The sequence below is a fragment of the Mercenaria mercenaria genome, chromosome 4 (genome assembly GCF_021730395.1).
Source record: "Mercenaria mercenaria strain notata chromosome 4, MADL_Memer_1, whole genome shotgun sequence".
NCBI classification, from domain to species: domain Eukaryota; kingdom Metazoa; phylum Mollusca; class Bivalvia; order Venerida; family Veneridae; genus Mercenaria; species Mercenaria mercenaria.
In genome coordinates this window covers 13,963,530-13,987,060 of record NC_069364.1, presented here as the reverse complement: position 1 = coordinate 13,987,060, position 23,531 = coordinate 13,963,530, and the positions used below count along the sequence as shown (strand labels likewise).

Here is a 23,531-nt window from a genome sequence, read left to right as displayed (position 1 = left end):
CAACGAAAATATGGACTGTGTAACGTTGTTATGAACTTACAACAGATCCCTCAATAGCGGTCAGAGTCAGAAATTATTGAATCCTATTTCTTTACTTGAAGGTCTCGCCTGAACGGTATTAATGACGCCACTGCTTTTACACATATCGTGTGCACATGAATACATGTATTAATTCCTGATAAACTTTGCCTTAATTCTATGCAATGTATTTCCTGGTGTTAATGCATGTAAATGCCTTGGATTACTATACATTAACACGGTACCAACAAGACAAAGGTAAAGGCTTAAAGTTTCCTCAACATAAGGAAGGAGTGTAATATAAAATCTCTGCATTATAACAAATATCTTTAAAATGCTTTCTTATATAGAAGCCGACATTTTTATGATTTGCCTTGAATGGAGTGTATAGATATCATGATAGACATGTCTAATTAGGAAAAAGCGCTTTTTTCTAAACATATATTATGACATAAATGGTGAAAAAGTAAAATACTGTCGAGCTGAAATGTAAATTGCTTTCATCTTAAATCCCATTCATCATTTAATGCAAAAGTATAAACATCTGTTAAAAATCTGCATATGAAGAGTAGTGTTGCTGTCATAATTAATAGGTTGTCGTACAAATTCATTTAACCTCATTGATGCGAGTAACATAATGATTTGCTTTTTTTTCAACGTGCATATTTAACGCCCAGTTTACGATTTTGATGTTCAACATCATCATCTCCAACTTCTGATTAGTATGTTTATATGCATCATTAAACAAAGATATTATGCAAATTAGGATCATTAGATACACGTACAAAATTAAACCAAGACAACACAATGTCAAAGGTATCCTAAAGGTACAGTGTGTGTAAGGGAATGAAATGACAAACCCTTAATGCATCACCCCCTCTATCTCGCATACGCTTTAGTTGAAAATTATTACATAGTTCCAAAGGTACCGAAATAATAACATTACTGAATTGTGAATATACAAATAATGATTTTCTAACGATTGATGCTTCGTTATATAATAACATTCTTATATTTCGTACTGCAGATTCTAAAACGTTTTATTTTTGTTAAACCAAGAAGAATTGTTAGTACGCCATTACTTTTTTCTCATATCTCAATATCTAATGACACCGTTCAGGTGATCAAGTCACTGAGAATGTTTATAGCAAACGCATTGTCTTAGCTCTTGCAATGCAAACTGGAACGTTTCATTCATAAGACAGATTAATTGATTTCTCGAATACAGGCAAGAAACTGACCAACAATATCAAATATCTAGTCATATCACTTTAATACATATAGATATATCAAGATATTCTAATATATACCATGGTCACAAAACAGCATGACCCGTTTTATAGCTTTCCATATAAGAAAGTAGACAGTAATATTGCCGACGGTATTAAAAGTGACTAACAGCTTCATGAAAGAAGAAAGTAAAATGAGAAAACAAATAAATAGTAATGATTTTACAAAGACGTAAATGAGACCAGTAAACGCAATCTATTTCTCTCTTGGCGATTTAATAACAAGCTATCTGAAGGCACGGGAGAGAGGATTTCATTATTTTGGAAACTAAAAGAAATGTAATAACAGAATCACTTAATCAAGTATTCAGCATATAGACTGCTACAGATAGTAATCTATTTCAAGTGTCCTCTCTTTCCCCTCTTATTATAGTATTGGATGTAAGAAAACTGTGAATTTTCTTTATAATGACAGTGTAACTTTCATCCTATAACACAACCTTCCCTTGACCTTTCATATTAATCCAATACTCACAAAAAGCAAGTTTTACAATCAAGTGTGTAACTGCCTCAGTATAAGTTTTATACTTCAAAAATGTCCTATATTCATTGAATACATAATTGTAGGAGCTACTAGTATACTGAAACTTTGAAAGAGCCTTGTTTTACTTTGGATGACTAATATATGCCGTAATACGTATCATATCCGTTACTGTCATAAACAGTTAACTTAAATTTATACTGCTCCTTAGTTTCATGTCTAAATATTTATGTGATGGATTTGTTTTGTTGTTTATAGTCAGATATAACTTTGTAAGAATTTTATGTGTAAATTTTCTAATGGACAGTTGCTAAATGTCTCCCATTGTGTTTTTTCTTTTGTTTATTTACTTGTTTTGTCCTTTTCTCCAATTGCTTTACCTCGTATGTTTGTTTTTCCATACATACATACATACATACATACACTGTTAAAGCGTTTCGTTTTGTGGTCGCCGCCTTCTTTGAAGCTGGATATTCCTTTAGGATTTTTCCTTTTATACGTAGATGATTAACACACACATATACATAATATTGCACTATTACTACACTGTAATACAAGGAACTTTAATTGATCGAAATCTGAGCTCGATGATTCAGACTGAATAATGCATTTCATGATAATTTATTCGTAAACGTAAATGCTCATTGAAATTTGAAAAAATTGATGCTGTGCATGACTGAATACCTATGCAAACATATGCAGATATATAATTACAGTTGTCACCTTTGTGAAACAGGGAACTGTGTTTAATTTGTGGTTAAAGAAAATACGCCTATTTTATTGAAGCACTTCTGATATGTAATACAAAAAGAAGTTCTTTAAATCAAATTTGAAAACGCAAACGTTAATCTCCTTATTAATAGTATTTAAAATTACCTTTAGAAATTAGATTAGTTTATAACTTTCAGTCTTTCTAATGGCTTAATGGTGTATCTGTATCCCTACACAATGGGTCCGCATATATAATAAGTATTGTACGTTGTAAAACAAAAAATGCTTGAGTTGTTCAGTTAATCGGTTAATAGCATTTTTGCCCTGTTCAAGTCGGTTGGCGTAGCGAACTATAGCTTTATGGATATTTTGCATGTTTTTTACCTTTAGCGCACGAGTAATAGCATCTTAAGATGTATTATTGGTTCCAAAATTGTCCGTGAAAAAAATATTTTGGCAATGGTATGTTAACATCCTGACTTATGTTAAATAATAGTTTAAACTTAAATTATCTTCTTTTTTTTTTCGTAATTTGTTTAAAATATTTCAAAACAAACAGTGGAAATGTTGCCGTTATTGCAAAATGTAATTTCAAATGATTCAACAGGTTACCAGTGTACGAGCAAGCTTGTAAGCTGTCATAAAATCTGCCATACGTATGACTTTTCATTTGATAGTTTTCTCATGCCCTTATAGGAACACTGTACGGTTTCAGTCATAAATTACCATGTCATAATATGAAGTTACACACTTCAATTCTGAGGACATTTATTGCTAAAACAGGCCTTTACTTTCAAACCGGGAAGTAGCTATTCCATTGCGATCTGTTATATAGACGATAAATGCATCTATTGCAGCAATCGATACGTTACATAAATAAATGCGGTATATATGGTTTTATACACTGCACAGTTAATCTTATTTAGGTTGTGAAATAGACCGCTGGCGTAATTCAAAATTGTACAACTGGCTGTATATACGTGATTAGAATACAAATTGACACAGGTGAATAGCGAGGATTGAAGTGGTTTTAACCAGTATTCCGACATAAACCAAGGTCAAAATATTAAATACTGTGTATATAAAAGAGGGAAACCGAAAGTTAAAGTATAATCATGATAAATCTTATTAAGGGATAAATGATGATCGCAAATGTTCGTTTGGATTAAACAGGATTAGAAGGTCACTCTAAATATGTACATGTAGTTAACTGTATCCATTTTATACAATACTGTGGGAATAATGTCGTGGGAAACATGTATGTATATTTTTTTTTATTTTGTATAAACTAATAACATCTAAATTATGATTTATATAAGTAGATTGAAGAACCTTTATTGACATAAATTTTATATTTTGATATTATATGTAATTTGTAAATATATATGTGTAGCAATATTTGTTCACATTAATGGGAATAATTGAAAGAATTATGAAAGAATTATAAATTAGTTTCTACATTATACATTATGCATGTCGTGTAAATGAGAAGTGCGTATATTACGACGCATTTTGAAGTTACCTAATTTGATTGGGATTTCTTGCATGGATGATTACATTACTAGTGTACTTACATATAGATTTATTAGTTGCTTAGTGTAGGAAAAATATTTGAGTCGTGCCATGAGAAAACCAACATAGTGGGTATGCGACCAGCATGGATCCAGACCAGCCTGCGCATCTGCGCAGTCTGGTCAGGCTTCATGCTGTTCGCTTTTAAAGCCTATTGGAATTGGAGAAACTATTAGCGAACAGTATGGATCCTGACCAGACTGCGCGGATGCGCAGGCTGGTCTGGATCCATGCTGGTCGCATACCCACTATGTTGGTTTTCCCGTGGCATGGCTCATTTGTGTTAAGTGTAATGTGCCTATCTTTTATTACGTTGATCGGCTTACGTGTACATTTATTGTGTTTTTATTACATAGTTGTACTATTTTCTTGGAATTGACTTTAGATAAGATATGAATGTTTAGGTGCATCACATGTCACTATAAGAAATGAATTTCTTACCCTTAATACGTATGTAATAATCTACTGATGCTGATTCATACAGACATGTGCATATTGCAGACACACGCATGCAGTGCCATATAAGCTAGTAGTTTGTGTTTGTTACATTCAAAACCGGTATGTAGAAATAAAAAAAAAAAAACAGTTCCGGCCTTGCCATATAAGCCAGTAATTCTCCCCATATAGATTTATCGACAAATGACCTCATCCTTTATTTGGCTGTTGTCACGTATTGGTATTTTAAATAAATAGATTGAAGTAATTTTGCTATCATTTTCAAACAGTATTAGTTTCATATGTGACATCCGAAACTGGGCGTGTGGCAATTTGTGTTTGTTGCATTCAAAACAGGTATGCAGAAATAAAAAAACAGTTCCGGCCTTCGTGCTTTTAGGTTTTCAACCCCCGCAACAAAAACACACACATTTATCACTGATTGCGTACTGATTACGTGAAATGTCGATGAAACTTGCGCAACAGGTTGGGATCAAACTTGTTCGTACCTGTAAGTTTAAGCTATATCTCAAAATCTCAATTAAATATCACTTTAAGTAACAGGTTATTTTAATTGTTTACATTTTGCTGCTTTAATACTGACGAGATGTACAAAAAACGCGCCGTTGCTCAAAAGTTTTGTTAGATATCAAACGTATTTTATGAAACAGAACAATTATCATAGGAAAATGGACAATATAGTTGAAGTGATTTAGGCAATTTAACTATATTAAATGCAATAAATATTCAATGCAACAAGCTCCATTAGTTATGAATTCAATAAATTACATGGTTTTATTCATTAGGTGCAGGTATGTCGCACCATTTCGATACCCCCAGTGTATTATGTAAGGTCTTATCTATTATAGATTGGTTTAAACAGTATTTATTGACAAATTGCAAATTACTTATTATGCGATAATACAGGCCAATTTACAATACTTGGCGGTTATTCCAAAATATTTTAACGGAACTAAACGGGAGTAACCAGTTGCAACAGTGAATGAATTCGGATACTTGTTGGTCATGATCTAAAAGGGGTTACCGAAAATTGACGCATGAACATCAACGGATGTGGATAGAATATACTTGTATACGGCTATCTAACTTAAAGCCTTGCCGAATAATCCATATTTACAAACCGTACAAATTCCTATTGAATGTTGTTGAAATCCTTTATTATCATCATATGCTCGATTGTGTAAGTTTGAAAGTGGAAATTTAAAGATTTTTTTTCAGATAATACAACTAAGTAAAGGTCATATTTTTAATCTAAATCATATCCCTCAAACGTCATAACCTGATAATATTTTGCCATTCATGAACAAAAATATCTACAACTGTATTTAGTTAAATAATTACTTTAGTTTATAAGCAAACACTAATAGAACAAAAGTAAGTGAACCACGTGTCTGGGACTATTGTGAGAAATGAAGACATGAGATAAGTGGTTTAAATGATATTTGATATAAAACATAAAGAAATATATGAAGTGAAGGAAAGAATAAACAATATTGAAATATATTATGCTGCAAATAAAACAATTAGTAAAAGTAAACACCAAGGAATTTTTAAGATTCCACAAAGTAAGCCTGTTTTATGATGACTGTGATTGTAAGGTAAATAGGAGCAACATGAAACGAAGGATTTTTTTTCTACTTATCTTTGCCATGTGTTTTGTAGTAAAATGTCATATTTATATCGCATTAACATTACACAAACATCAAAAGTCAGTGTTGCACTAGTTGAACTAATTAAAGAATAGAATATACTTCTGATATACCAAGTATTATAGGTCGGCTGATAAGGTTGACTAGTAAATGTACCATTATGATAAATGTAGCATAATTGAGCCGTGCCATGAGAAAACCAACATAGTGGGTATGCGACCAGCAAGGATCCAGACCAGCCTGCGCATCCGCGCAGTCTGGTCAGGATCCATGCTGTTCGCTAACGGGTTCTCTAATTGTAATAGGCTTTGAAAGCGAACAGCATGGATCCTGACCAGACTGCGCGGATGCGCAGGCTGGTCTGGATCCTTGCTGGTCGCATACCCACTATGTTGGTTTTCTCATGGCACGGCTCATACGTTTTTGAATTTCTTTTGGAAGTGTTTTACAAATAAATCCGAAATAGTACTCATCTTAACACGAACTTTAAGAAACAAAATTATAATCATGTCATGACATAGTTAAGTATATAGATATACTTGTGAGTAAATTCAATGTAAATCGGACAGTATAAGCAAAACAGGTACTGCGTAAAGTACTTGTAAATTCTATATATTTTTCAGTCTGACAGTTTTATAGACCATTATAACCTGTTCATATATAAAGTAAATCAAAGAAAAGCATAGTATGGTAACAGTTTGACTCACTATCAATTTCATATTTGTGTTTGTCATTGTAAAACCGGGCGTTTTTCCTTTTTCAAAAATTTGAAAATGTGCTTCCCACTCAAATATGCTGCATTTATACGTAATGAAAATTCTTCATCTTACCACAACTCGAACGTGTAAAATCGATCAAGATTCAATTTTAACAGTTTTAAAATCTACACTATATATTTTACCATTTCAGATAGCTACGCTAAAAGAATGTTTATTACCTGTTTTGAAAGCTTATTTCGACGCATTATAATGGCCTATCACTTAAAGTTATGTATGTAAAAAAAGGTGTTTTATTTATTTTAAAGCCGCATATGATAAGATATTTGTGAAACAAGTCGCAAAAAAGTGCGTTTATGTTAGAGCAGTAATTGGAGCTTGTTTATACCTAACACATAATATACAAGTAAAACAAACCCGTCACCATAGAAACATGTATGATCTGCGCAATTTAAATTCAATTCAGTCAATGATTCAGTTTTATCCTTTCACAATAGTTGAAGGTACGTTGTTACATCGATGTTCAAACATGATGGTATATATTATACTTATTTATTTGACAAAATATTTTTTATGGAGCGACACTGAATACGGTCATAGTGAGTCATCAAAAAATGTCGTTTGATCGGGATTGTAAATCTTGGCGCGTGAACGTCAGGGACTAAAATTTAGTTTATTCAGTTTATTGTGGAGATGGAAAATTAGATTTTAAATACAAATGCTTTACTATTTTGCTCTTTGTTTTCCAAACACAAACATTGCAAATAGATATATGAGCAATGCTAAATCATAATTAAATACTTCAGTCGGTGTATCCTGAATAAACAAAATCACAATTTAATCCTAAATAGATACATTAATAAGGTTTTATGTTATTAGGGTACCTACGTAAAGTTTTGTAATTCGGTGAATCTTCTGGCCACTTCCCAGCTTTTTATTGTGACGGAAGACCTCAAATATCAATTTTATTTTTAAAACTAGAATATTTCTTAACTGACTTTTTATTGAGCCTTAGGATACGAAGTAACCAATCACAAGCTGTATGGTTAACATTTCCTTTACTGGCATCAATTGTTATTTTAGCTCAATCTAAACAAAACTGAAGATGACTTTGGGGTATCTGTTACGGTCGGATAGTATACTAAACACGTGTATTGCTTTTTTTCAACCAGTTGCCGTATGAATCATTTGTGAAGCCCTTGATGTAATGCAATTAATAAAATATGTCGTTTTTCGTTCTATCTCTACCAATAATGGGTGTACGTACCTGTATATAGCATTACTTTTTTATATCCTGTTTCAGTTGTTACGTGTTATTTGCAACATGCAGCTTTAGATACATACGTATAATTATTTTGCAATGTCCTTTTCCCATCATTTTTATGTTACCTCTTATATGTAATTGTGGATGTAATATATAATGGCCATCCGTTTCTTTGTTATGGACAGTCCATTTTAGTCTCTAACTATCAGCTACTCCAACATAAGAGTACTCAAATAATAAGTAAGCCTATTACGTTTGAAGCGTATGCAGTTTAGAAAATAAACAATAGTGATATATATTTCTTCCAAAACAATATTGAAGTTAATTTAGTAATTTATAGTATATTTTACGCTCGTTGTCACAGCTGTCATTGATTGTTCAACACACGTTTTTCTTCACTGCCTTAAATGAGAGGGCATTGCCATATATCGTCAAGATTGGCTGAGTAATTTTTTCTACATTATCTCATTGATTTTTTTTAATAACGCAGTCATGTTATCAGCAGATATACAAAGTATCAAAAGTGTAACTAGCTGCAACACGTTCTAGATTGTTAAATGGTCTGAAACATCCGAACAAAACAGTTACTGGCGGAAGCACATTGAAGTTTTCTCATTGAAAATGCAATTTATACATGCATTCTTTTAAGCTGGAAACTGAAAAGAGCATCACAAGACTACTAGTATGTGTGGTAAACCTGAATAATCTGCGTAGATGTCGTTTGATCTTGTGTGTTAACATTGTTATTACAGTAATTACGTCGAAGTTGAGTTTAATATACCTGTTGACGCTAATACTTTAACAGTTAGGGTTCTATATATAATGCTAAATTTACATATGTTTCAGATAACTTCCCACTCACTCCCACATTTAGTTTAAATAATCTGGCCCAAATCATGTCTGAAATGTTAACAGTAAAGTAATATTTAAAGCGCGTTCCTTATATATTGTTCTTCCCAAATGTGACCCGGCTGCACTCAACGTGTATCCTTTATTTTTCTTAATTGGTCTGTTTTTCTTTTATTCATGTTTCTAAACTGGCATTAAATTAGTTTAATGATGCATTGTTGTATGTTCTTTTTTTGGCATTTAAAGTGGGCTTGAATTTGTGTCTTTCTAACGTTTAGCAGAACAGAACAGAAAGTTTATTTAGAGAGTACACTACAGGTACATTATTAAATATACATATAATGTTACATAATTATTACAATACGATTCTCAAGGTCACGCATACAATGAACTTGCCTATATTATGACATCATATGTGTAAAAACTATTGCGTTACAAAAAGGAAGACATATCTCCATTAAAGAAAAACACATGTGCTAGGCCGTCCATCTTTATGCCGTCTTTATGCCGTCAGTAATTATTCATGTCCATTCGTTGCTCTTCCATTTAAAGATAGGGTAATTGCGGTACGTTGTTGTTACCGTATTAAATCAGAATCCAACAAACCTTGAAAAACTGTAGCTTTCACTAAAAGATAAGTATGAATTATTGCAAGTAGCAAAATGCAAATGTTGGATACATCGACGACCTACGGAATAAAATGTTATGTTTTCGTGTACAAGGGAATTATTGGACCATTTTCAAATAATGTTCCCAGAAGGAATTATGTTTTGTTTCGGAAATGTTAGTCTCCTTTCATGTCTTCAGCTTGAAAAAATGAAGCGTATCAATGTTGTAACCTTGAAACGTATTTGCATATCGTATAAAATCGAATTTGGTTTCATTTGGATATAATCATGGTTCAGTCGGCTTTATTGAGCTAGAAATTAGATTAATTCAGCGGCAATTTGCCTTTAAACGTTTGATTGTACATGCGGAAAGATATATAGAAAAGTATCTGATACTGGAGTATAGTTTATGATGTCTATTCGACAATTTGTCTTCATAGCATGAACTCGGCTGTTACTAATATCGTCACTTAGAAAAACAAGCGACCACACCAAACACAAAGAATTGCCTTTGTTAGTATTTCAGAATGTCTGAATTATAAAAAAAAATGTTACTGTTTGTGGTTTCATACTGTGTATCAAATGTTCTTACAATAGATGATTTACTTGTTGCCTGAATGTTGTTAATCTAAAAATATAAATAGAGAAACAATAAAATTTGCATAAATTGTAGAAGCAACAACATGTATTCATGAATTATGCAAAGGAATTTTGATAAATGCTATGGTCGCAGATTGATTGAAATAATGAAATATGACCAGACAGATTTAATCATGTTTCATTTACACCGAAAGGTGCATCTTTTTATCTCTTTAATAATCTTTTATCAGCTGATGCTGTTAATTCAATTAAATGTCTACTACTTTCTTGGTGACACAAATCGAAAAATTAGTGCTAGAAGTCATTGAACAAAAAAGCTTTTTTAATTTGTTTCTAAGTTATAGTTACATTGCATTTTCTTTACGGAATTTTGTTTGTGTCATCCGCATTTTACAACTGATGCATTATATAAAGAAAGTAATTTTAGATAATTAAAGAACGTTATTAAAGGCGGAATTGTATACTTTTTATGCCCCCGGCATCTACTGATGCGGGAGACATATAGTGATCGTCCTGTCCGTCCGTTCGTCCGTCCGTACGAGGTTAACCAAATGGGACTGTTTCGTCTAGCATCAATACCCCTTACTAGAATGACTTGATACTAATGCAGATGGAACCTGTGACCATTCCTCATCTTCAGACATCACCTGACCTCAGTTTGACCTTGACCTTGACCTTGACCTCCTTTTGGACTTAGGTTGCTTTATATGGGCCATCTCTTGGTTAACCAATTGAGACCGTTTCGTCTAGCATCAATACCGCTTACAAGAATGAATTGATATTAATACAGATGTAACCTGTGTCCATTCCTCATCTTCAAACATCACCTGACCTCAGTTTGACCTTGACCTTGACCTCATTTTGGACTTAGGTTGCTTTATATGGGCCATCTCTTAGTTAACCAAATGAGACCGTTTCGTCTAGCATCAATACCGCTTACAAGAATGAATTGATACTAATACAGATGTAACCTATGACCATTCCTCATCTTCAAACATCATCTGACCTCAGTTTGACCTTGACCTCGTTTTGGATTTAGGTTGCTTTGTATCGACAAGGATGCCACCGGGGGCATCAAGCGTTTATTGAACGCAGCTCCTTGTTAAGTATTGTTTCGCGTTTTGACTTCATTTAAAACGTCAAAAGCAACGTAAAAAATGAAAATGGAGTTTTGCTTGGGTTTGTTTTTTTTCGCATTTTTTCTACTATAAAGAATGCACAAGAACTTTCAGTTTGTCTCATACTCTGGAATACAAATATGAATCGATATAGCAATGCATGTTTATTACTTTTATTACTCAATTCATTTATATAAAGTTTTCTCATGAACAGACTCAATCAATTCGAGTCTGCGTTGACTTCTATGCTTCCAAAGGACCTCTTCTCAGATTTATTCGAATTTTGCGTGTTTTCAACTGGTTATATATTGTAATAATTAGAATTTGTCCTAAATTGATCTTTGGAATGTTCAGATGAATGACAAAATATATGAAACAAGTCAATAGACTTATAGACAAAATAAACATTTTGATTTTTACATAATAACAACGTCTCGCCATAGGAACAGGCTAACCTGATATGTTAAAAATGAATTGACTTTTTTATGCAGACCAATGTACCTTGACATGTACCATGTTTACATTTAGATATTCCGTGGAAAGAGTAATTATGTTATGTATGTACTGGTCATTAGAGCCTTGTAACACTACTAGGCCCTTTAAAGCATGGATTTTACTTACGTGTAGCAGCAAAAGAGTAAATGAATCTTATATCAGACTTAGAATTGTGTAAATATTAATTTTAGAAAATAATAGGATCACTAGTATACAAAGGAAGTTGTTTCTAATTCTTCATATACTATAAACATGCTGCTTTTCCAGTGTGTTTTGTACTTGTTGCCATCTGACAATTTGTAGAATGATTATCTGCTTAAGTTTTAATTGCTGGTACAAATTTGAACTATGTAGGTTATGTGCCGATTCAGTTATTTCTTATATGTTGATGTTGACATTTAATGTTTATTTCAAATTATTTGGTGTGGTCATTAATATGGCTCCCTGTTTCTGATTAATATTTCTATAGCCGTTATTGAATTAACAAATTTCACCCGAAAGTGTTACATATCAAATCATCTGTTAGAATAATTTATGAGTACATTCTATTGTACATTTGATATTTTTATCCCAATGGATACAAACGTGTTTCAGGTCTCATGAAAATATTTGATCATAATTCACTAACAAAAAGTCGTTACCAGTCACGTGGTACTCATATTTCTTAACAAGACATCGAATGATCATACTTGTAGAGACCCAACGTTTAAGGGGCTGTAACTCTGCGAATTTCAACTTATCAGTTTGTTTATATGAAAGTATCATATTTTCTTACGTATAATTTGTATAGTCTTTCAGTTCTTTCGAGTACCTTGCGTATATTTTATGTAACAGAAATAAAAATGTGTATATGTTGGTAAATTCTACATTTCTTGTTAAATGTGACCACTTTGTTTTTCAGCCTGTACCATTAACTCACGTTTCGTTTGTTTGTTTTTTATATTCAAGGTCACCTTTCACGTTCTAATCATTTTGCAGGAACTACAATAATTGTCTGAATGTGTTGTATATTGGTTTTTTCTTCTCTTTTCTTTATCAAGTTACTATTGAATCACAATATGAATAAGCTTTGAGTAGTACTTTTTAAATTCATTCCACTTTATTATTCAATTTGTCAGATCTGAAGTCAGAAATACACAACGGGTGGAATGTTCCTAAAATGTACTGTCCTTGAATGTCAAATTAGTTTCCAAATGAGTTACATGTTGCTATAAATTTTACAAACTGTAACATGCGCTTGTACTTGAAAATGACTTATCACTGATAACAACATGGGCATACGGGACAGACTGGAGACCTACAAAAAAGCAGTCATATATTTTATCAAAAGGCTATTTTTTGCTTTGTATTTAAATAAATAAACCCAAAACGAGAATCGAGAACTTCTTAGGCAATATGTTTTTGCAATACATGCTTATTGAATTTCAATAATAATAAAAACTTGTGAGGAGAGTATTAAATGATCAAACTAATGTGTTCTTTTTCATTTAAAATACTATGTCGCTTATGGGTATCCTATTCTATATAATAGATACGACAAAGCATGGTGTAATAAAGGGTTACAGCTGCAGAATGGGCTTTTAGCTGATTTTAGCATTGAATCATTTAGCGTCAAACGAAATTAACTGAGATACAGTTTAGAACCAATTTCACTTCAAAGCAATACACACAGTCAGGAATGTGTATTTGATAAAGGAGAATATTGTTGACATGTGATGTCAACAACTTGACCAGTTTCTCTTGATACTGTTACTTACAAAAGTAATTGGTCTAGACACGCGGAATTGTTTGTTAGTAATGGAAAATATCTACATGGTAAATTGACCACCACAGTTGGAAATATATATGAGCCGCACCATGAGAAAACCAACATAGTGCGTTTGCGACCAGCATGGATCCAGACCAGCCTGTACGTCTGCGCAGTCTTGTTAGGATCCATGCTGTTCGCTAACGGTTTCTCTAATTGCAATAGGCTTTGAAAGCGAACAGCATGGATCCTGACCAGACTGCGCGGATTGGCAGTCTGGTCTGGATTCATGCTGCTCGCAAATGCACTATGTTGGTTTTCTCATGGCGCGGCTCGTTTATTTATTTTTTATATATGTAAATGTATTTCTTTCGGAGGAAATTAATTTGCAATTATTTACTAAAAGTAAAAAAAAACTATTCGGGATATTTTGATTGTATATAAATTGTCAACGTAATTATTTATCCTTAAAAGCATGAATGTATACAAAATTTGTGCTTTTGATAACTGTTTTTAAGTCAAACACACCAACAGAGGTATGGTCATACGACGATATTCTAGCTTTAACCGTGGTGTTGTTTTATGAATGAAGACAACCCGGATAAAACCATTGTCTTTTCGATAGCCCAATGGATGGCTTTGTTTTATGAGAGAAGTCAGTAAGCCTGAAATGGACGAAATCTATATGCAGTCAAAGTTTCTTACTTAAAGTTTCATCAAGAACTGATTGCAATCTGACCTTGCTTAGAAGTTTAAAGTTGTCCTACATACCGCAGACAAACTACTTGTATATATTCTAGTCGACAGTATAATCATCTGCAGGCATTTTTGTCTTAACATGTGTGTATTTACTCCATTATTAATGTATTGTCACAGCTCGTCTGTATTCGTAAATTATATGGCGCCTGAGGTTCCACTTTGTTACATTGTCTAGAAATATATTGGAAATGTTTGTTTAGGTTGTTTATCCTCAGTCTTCACTGTCATTGTTTCCACTGTCATTGTTACGTATAACACTGTTACTGTAAACAGTGATGTTTTAGAGAATTCTGTATTAATGTTTTTAAAGTTTTTTTTAAATTTTGAACACATATATACTATTAGTAAGAACAATATAATTTCTCTTACGACGACGCCAAATGGGCATGAGTGGTGTTAAAAAAATCCATTATTTCTCATTAACAAACTCATTCAAAGCGAGTCTGCTATTATTTTGCTCGGTAGCATTCGTTGCTTCCAAAGGATGTTTTACATAACTTTATTTTAAAGACATTTAAGTAAATCCTCGCTTTTTTTACACAACATTACAATAATGTTATACGATTTGATTAATTGAAAGTTCAAATAAGGACAGAGGATTTAAAAGTTTAAAAGTGTCATAATTATAGTTCCTTTGACCATCTGTTTCTTTTCGGTTCAACCAATGGTCACAACCTGAACAAATATTTATTTTTTATTACGAAATTGACAATATTTAAACGGCTGTTTTGTGTTCCAATGTGTGTGATGTAACACATTTTAAACCTTTTGTCATTCTAGTATTATTGAATAGCGTTTTTGGATTCTTTAATCGTATAAATAGCAGTTTGGTACGAAATTTCCTCATATACCCATTGTTCGATATAAACTTATTATCTTATATACATTTATTGAATAGCCTTTCGATCAGTAATGATAAAGGTAGTCCGAAGTCTGATTAAGTGCCAATAGTTTTGACAACTGACAGGGAAACCATTCAATAAGACTTGGTGTTTATTACTAAAGATGCCATGAGCAGCCTGAAGATCGTCGTTTACTATGCCGTACAGCTTTAATTACTCTAATTTTTGCATTTTTATCTTAGCATGTATGTATTTTATTCCATTATTAATATATTTCACTGGCCGTCTGTAATTTTGTTGTCTATAAATCGCGAAATGCAGATATACATTTTTTAAGAGTAATAAATCGTTTATTAGGGAAGATTATTGCATTTTGTCATCAGTTTGTATTTTCTATATTGTTGTTTTTGTTTTATTTCCCTGGTACAATGTCAGCGCATTGACAGTCAGTGGAAATTGATTAAAAGCAATAAAGCAATAGTTTGCAATACTCTGCTGACATTTAAATGCATTCAACTCATATTGAATTCCCTATTAAAGCAAATCAGTCATCCGCAACCACAACTTTGAAAAGGAAACAAAAATTCTTTTACATCATTTTCAACATTTAGCTTATATGAACATTAAAAGTGTACAATGAAAACATAAAATTTAACTGAATGGTTGCCTCCCATATTACCGAACGGTGCCTACTCATTTGAATTTATAAATGTTTTGCATTGACTAAAACTTACGCTGCTCAATATTTTCCAGCTTACTGAAAACTGCGATGCTGTTACTAGGAAATTTATTGGTGGTTTATTAAGTGAAATTTAATTTGCCAGCTTAATATAATTTTGTTCGTTTTATTTATTTTTTTGACTGTCGGTTACTCAGTGACTGTCCCAGTAACTGATCGCATTTCCTGAAGAAAATTGTTGTTACTCTGTTAAATTTCTCCACCGTTTTAAAGCATATTAAGTACTGTGGTGTGCAAGGATAGTTGAAGTGAGTTATAGTATCCTATGCAGGACAATATATAGTGATGATTGTTATTAGAGCGATTCAGTCATCAAATGAACTGATAAAATTCAGCAGGTTTTGTTTGATCTTTACGATTTCAATAGGATTACAATAGGATTACGACGACTAAATCTAAATTGGTTTTATAATGCCTAATGTGACGAAGATTTAAAGACTTAAAGATCTATAAATAAACCTTTATAAGGGTTTTGGTAATACATTGTCACATAACACTTTGAAAAATGAAAAATTCATAACGAAAATCAAGAAAGATGCTTTCTTTTGCAACAGAACCACAAACTCGACGTATGTAATTAATTCCTCGCTCTCATGTAGTTGCTAATATCACTTTCACCAAATTACACCAGACACATGTAAAGTATAACTTTATAATGTTTATATGCAACGTAGTTTCTTTAATTGTAAATAACTGCAGTCATTCATTAAAAAATGTAAAGGGTATGTTACATGTCAGTATTCTATTTTTAGCAGAAAATTATGATTCTATTTACTTTTGTTTTTAATTTGCAATTTGTTATATGAAAGACCGAGTGACCATTATTATGTTTTATGATTTTCCGACATTACTAGTATTTTGCCCCTGGACGCTTTTAATATCAGCAGATAATTTGACCTTAACCATACTGATGATACAGCAATGGCAACAGCATTCCTCTTCGTTACTACAACAAACAAATATATCTTCTTGTTGTTAAATTGCATATATAAAATGAGCATGCATGAAGTAATGCAACTGCATATAAAATGATAACGAATACAGACACATGTACTTTATATCATTGTTAATTAATAATTGTAAGTACATCATTTGTTTTGGTGGGCTTAGTAAGCAAGAAGCGTGAAAAGAGAATTATCTAGATATCAATCAACAGTAGTTTGCCTTAAAACAAGTTGTGTTGGTGCATACACAATGAGGTAAATAAATATTAAATGGCGGGGATGATTTATCTTGTCCAGTCAGCAATACGCAATGCTTGGACATCTTGCCCAATATATTCCATTAATGCCGTTACTTTCGAAAATTAAGCCGACTACACACGAAACATTGAGCTATTGTCTGTAACTGAGAATGTCTCCAAAAATTGAAGATTTTTCAGCTAATGTCTGTAACTGAGAATGTCTCCAAAAATTGAAGATTTTTCAGCTAATGTCTGTAACTGAGAATGTCTCGAAAAATTGAAGATTTTTCAGCTAATGTCTGTAACTGAGAATGTCTCCAAAAATTGAAGATTTTTCAGCTATTGTCTGTAACTGAGAATGTCTCCAAAAATTGAAGATTTTTCTCTGAGATGTAACAGTATTCATTGTCTTTATTAGATTTGATTCGAGAGAATTTACTTTCAAATATATCTGTAAAAATCATTTTGATATCATTTTTTAGACAGGATGAAAACAATTAATATAAATTTTATGCATTAATTATAGTAGAAATAGTATGCACGAACAACCCAAGCTGTCACTAATGTAAATTTTAGTTTGTAGTTTGTATTGTAATAAGACATTGTAAGTTGGTCTATAAACTAATGAATGCATACATTTAATGACATGTTTTCAAAATATAACAGTGAAATGAGCCGCGCCATGAGAAAACCAACATAGTGGGTATGCGACCAGCAAGGATCCAGACCAGTCTGCGCATCCGCGCAGTCTGGTCAGGATCCATGCTGTTCGCTAACGGTTTCTCTAATTGTAATAGGCTTTGAAAGCGAACAGCATGGATCCTGACCAGACTGCGCGGATGCGCAGGCTGGTCTGGATCCTTGCTGGTCGCATACCCACTATGTTGGTTTTCCCATGGCACGGCTCAAATATATCTAATGATGTCACGGTGAAAATATCAAGAATAATTCCTGCTGCGAGGTTAAGGTCAAATAAGATCAAAATATCTTTCACATGTAAACACCAGGTTTTTGCTTCATTTGTGGCATAACATTGCATACGGTGTTTACACGTTGAACGGCATCTTGATTTTACACAGAACAAATGACTATCCTACATGCCATTTGTCTAGCTGAACACGTGTCATTTATAAGTGTCAGCGTTTATTCCATTATTAATACACTGTCGTCTGTCGCACCAGACAGTATCAGAGATATATGAGCAGAGATATATGAGGTATGGGACATTAGTTTGTTATTGTGTCTGGAAATATTGCAAGCGGTTTTTATGAGATACCATTCTAGTAACTGTCATGGTCATATGCAGCAATATATAAAGAAAATGTAAATCACTATAGTTGTAACGTGTCCTTTATGAAGCAAACAAAAACAATCTTAGAAAACCAACATACCGTTTTAATAATAAAACAGACGTAGCCATTCTAACAGAATAAGAAATGACCATAAACAGTGCTGCACAATACGAACGAATTAATTTGATTCGCTAGGAACCCTCCTTTTTTGTTTTGTTAATTTAGCCCAGTCTAACTCTCGTATATTACGAAGATATACAAGAAAATTAACGATGTTGCAGCATGAATATAAATTGAGCAGCACCATGAGAAAACCAACATAGTGCATTTGCGGCCAGCATGGATCCAGACCAGCCTGCGCATCCGCGCAGTCTGGTCAGGATCCATGCTGTTCGCTAACGGTTTCTCTAATTGCAATATGCCTTGAAAGCAAACAGCATGGATCCTAACCAGACTGCGCGGTTGCGCAGGCTGGTCTGGATCCATGCTGCTCGCAAATTCACTTTGTTGGTTTTCTCATGGTGCTGCTCAAATTAAGTTTAGTTTCATGAAAATCAGCCAGCACCAGTATTGTTTTAGGAAAATCTTGGTCATTTTTGTCTGTAATGTTTTAGTATATTATTTTGATTTTAAAAGTACAAAATTGACATACGAGTATCACATATAATGGACACCACATGTTTCTTTCTCATTTGAATAGAAGTATTAAGAGGTCTCAGTATGTTTTAGCCATGCCGTGTGGTTTCCATATATATATATATATATATATATATTATATATATATATATATATATATATATTATATATATATATATATATATATAATATATATATATATATATATATATATATATATCTCGTGTGTCTGCTTTGTATGATACGTATCTTAAAGAACAATATATAATACACATTATCATGTATGTATTTTATAAGGATCTAAACGCCGTTCGACAAGGTATATACAGATGTGTATTATACTGGCCCTAAAAGCACAAACATAAAACGATACGGACACTAAAGCCAAAATGTATGTCAGGAACGGGCATGTTGTAATAACAGCGTTTCAGATTATATCAGTCAACTGTTTATTTAAAAAAGGTGGGGGAAAAGGAAGAAACTGCTTATAAATTAGAATGTGAAACTAAATACGTTTACTAGAAAGGTCGAAGATGACCAATTGTTGCTATTAGGTTCAACCACTGGTCAAAACCGGAGCTCGTATTTACTTTTTCTGACTGTCAAATAATACATAATATTTCTTGTATTCATTCCAACACACACATCGATATACAAACGATTGTTATTTATTCCAAAGTGTATGACGAGACAAATTATCTGTCTTTACATGCATTGATTTAATCTTCAGACATCTTTTGATCATAATTTATTGATTTTGAATGGAATTCTGTAACCAGAATTGCACTTGCTCAATGAAAGCTATGTCTCAAGGATAGCAATAATTAATGAAAATGTTAAATATAAGTTATATAAAGAATCGGATATATACATAAAATGTGGTGTCTGCGCGGTAAATATTCTTGGGTATTTTTGGCTATAATTTCACTGTCGTTAGGTAAGGATTGCTAACTCCATCACGTTTGTTGAATAGTTCTTTTGTTATTAGACTATATCTTCATTCATATGTGTTGCAGGTGCTATGGTTTCCATAATTAACAACAAACAAATGAATCGCTAATGATGGCAAATGGACCTGTGATGAATTGCTGCCAAGTTAACGGAATGCCGCAAACTTTAGAGGAAAACAACAATACCCTCAAACCAATTTACTCCACCAAATCTAGCGAGTATGGAGGTGGACGACAGATTCGAAAAGTTAGTGACAGTGAATATTATCGTGAAGTGTCAATGGGCAAAGCCCCGGATACGTTTCCATGCGGACACGTGCTTTGCCATAAATGCATTCGCAAGTCGATGACACCGACAACAAATGGAAAACTTGAGTGTCCAATATGCGGGAAAGAAGCAGCTCGGATGTTCACAGCTGACCCTGGGGATTCTATTGGGTTTAATATGAGTGATGTAGACAATATTACACTGCTATCAAATTTTGACGATATTGTGAAAAAGTTTGACGGACTCAAATATTCAATACGGCGTCTGCGGTGCGAATCTGTACAAAGTCGGAGTTTGGCCATGACCTTCACAAATTGTGGGTGTCACATGTGTGATGAGAGTCACGGTACCTTACAAGTGCTGCAAGAATTTAATCAATTAAGAGTGAGTCACATACGTCCACGACTTCCGCCATATTACTTTTACAGGTGCGTAGCATTAATATTTCCTTATTCTTACAACATGAGTATTATTTTCAATTCCTCGTTTTTTTCAGTTCCTCGTTACTCACTGTGATGTAATTGTAGATGCAGTGATATCTCGAAACGTAAGCAATTGATGCCAAAGTACTCGTAATATAACATTAGTATAAATATGAAACTGCACTATCTTTTCGTTGATAAATTGTTACCTAGGTTTTTCAGGATATTAAACAGAAGATAATTATCTTAAAAATAAGTGACATTCTAAATCAAACCCACGCGGACTTATTTTTATGCATTTCCGTACAAAAGATATATTTATGATGTGTCGTGTCTAACTTTTTTATTAGAAGGATATAGTATTTATTTTTGCGATGAATTGTAGGCGAAATAATACGTTCTATTTTTTTGGGTTGTTTAAACAAAAGTGCTTATTATACGCAAGAAGGGACGTATTATGTTATGACGCCGGTGTACGTCTGTCTGTCTGTCCGTTAGAAATTTCGTGTCCGCTCTGTAACTCCTGAACTGTAACTTTGAACCTCTGAATGGATTTCAAAGAAACTTAACAAAAATGGTCACCACATCGAGACGAAGTGCAGAGCGCATGTTTTTGGATGGCTTGCTTCAAAGTCAAGGTCACACTTATGGGTCAAAGGTCATATGACGTTGTTTCGTGTCCACTCTGTAACTCTTGAACTGCTTGAAAGATTTTAAAGAAACTTGGCACAAATGTTCACCACGTCGAGACGACGACGTGCAGAGCGCATGTTTTGGATGGCTCGCTTCAAATTCAAGGTCACACTAAGGGGTCAAAGGTCATACCTTCGGGCATATATTCCTCTGCATTGCGGTGCTCTTGTTTAGTTATTTTCTTCATGATTAAAAACATTGATATGTGAAATATTGTTGATTAGGGTTAACGGTATTCCTGGTTACTGTAAAAAAAGACTTTCTTCTGACAATGTGCTGTCGCGTGCAATTTGTTAAGTAACTGCCGTCTGTCACTGGTATGTGAAGTTTATGAATACATCAAAGGGCATTTAAAACGTCATTTCCATAAATTGAATCAGTTCATTCTTGCAACTCGTATGCATATAGTTTATATTAATAAACTCTGGTCTAAAAATATGGTTGTTTCATATGTAATACAGGAAGCGTGACCGTTGTCACCTGCGCATATGAAGTTATGTTGTAGTTCTCTCCATGCGCAATTCACAGCCTGACTTTACCATAATTATTTATTGTTACTTATTACAGCCGATTAAAAAACACAAACAACCATTTCATTTTAAATTATTTCCCGACATATTATTAAATAACGATGTTTTAATTAAATAATTATCGACTTTTTTTCTTGCCAAAGTAGACGTTTCTCAAAAATGATTTTATTAGATAGCTAAATGGTGACAAGATCAAACACCACGGACCAGTCACATAAGTAATACTGGACATGCTTCGGTCTAGGGTTCCACGTCTAACACCAACACATGCACGTTTAAAATTACGTCAACATCACTGCAAAAAAAGATCAAAACACCATTCAATTATTTCGGTATGGAGCAGCCAACGACATTATACTGGACATACTTCGGTATGGGACCAGCACGTTTAAAACTACGTTGACGCTACATACATTTGCGTATTGCAACGGAAGAAAAATTAACATAACATTTTATCATCGGACATACTGCTTGATTCAATTATGTTTTAACAGTTTAACATTCAAAGTTATTCCGACAACCAGATATTTTTCGAATAAAAGTAATTCATTATGAGCTTTGGTAGTCATGCTTCATGCAGAACGGAAAGTCACTACTTTAACTTTTTTTAATCTACATATCTCAAAAGTTTTCTTAAATCGAAGTTTTCAAGTGTTTCTTAAGTCCTTGAGGATATACAGAAGCATTTGATTTGATACAGAGTTAAAAGCACAATGTTTTGTTTGATCTTTGCACGAGACAGACTCAATGAGCACCTTTTTTCAGTTGTAATTCGGATAAATCTAAGAAAAAAACTGTTTGTATAAGGAAGGTTTTTTGTGTACATAGTGTGCGATAGTGTTTGGAATGTTTGCTTTGCTTTCTTGAAGCTCTTGTTCCGACATTATGCACTTACGTTGCGAAAACATTACTTGTATTCAAGGAAGCCGGCGACTATATTTGATAAGCTCAGGATTTTGCTCATGATAGAATAATCTTTAAAGACGGAAGTTGTAAAGCTTTGAAGGAAAACATTTTATAAGCACCAAAATTCTACTTGTATCTGTATATGTTATATTTATATTTTCATTATTGACATGAAATAAAACATTTCAAGTTGTAAAGACTCTTAATACGTTCGGATGATAAATGAGCCGCGCCACGAGAAAACCAACATAGTGGCTTTGCGAGCAGCATGGATCCAGACCAGCCTGCGCATCCGCGCAGTCTGGTCAGGATCCATGCTGTTCGCTAATAGTTTTCTCTTATTGCAATAGGCTTTGAAAGCGAACAGCATGGATCTTGACCAGACTACGCAGATGCGCAGGCTGGTCTGGATCCATGCTGCTCGCAAAGCCACTATGTTGGTTTTCTCGTGGCGCGGCTCAAATCTTGTATTTATCTTAAAAAAAAAGTCTTATAAAAGTTATATAACCCAGGGAAATGCCTACGCCTTTAGTATCTTGAACAATAAAATGGGTCCAATCGCTAAGGTGACTATGTCTTAGACTAGCTGACAAACGATGTAGAATGTCCTTTGTTAAAACGTGTAGCTGGTGAGACCAAATATCTTGTATATAATTTTTTTCTCTGGCTACCTTGCCTAAATAATTCGTGTACCAATGATTCGTAAATGATTTCAGTTAGGAGCTAAATAATTTCAGG

At 33.3% G+C, this 23,531-nt stretch overlaps 1 protein-coding gene across 6 annotated transcripts in view; it reads left to right on the top strand.

Moving 5' to 3' along the window:
* The window catches only part of LOC123551048 (uncharacterized), a 100,562-nt gene that overhangs the window by 69,448 nt on the left and 7,583 nt on the right, over window positions 1-23,531 (top strand). For 5 of the 6 annotated variants that reach the window (XM_045339686.2, XM_045339690.2, XM_045339688.2 and 2 more), the window contains exon 2: window positions 20,041-20,670. In XM_045339686.2, the coding sequence (XP_045195621.2) occupies window positions 20,084-20,670 (587 nt within the window). In that variant the 5' untranslated portion in view covers window positions 20,041-20,083. Of the gene's footprint in view, window positions 1-3,473; window positions 3,758-20,040; window positions 20,671-23,531 lie in introns of those variants that run through there. The other variant, XM_045339685.2, reaches the window with a different exon arrangement.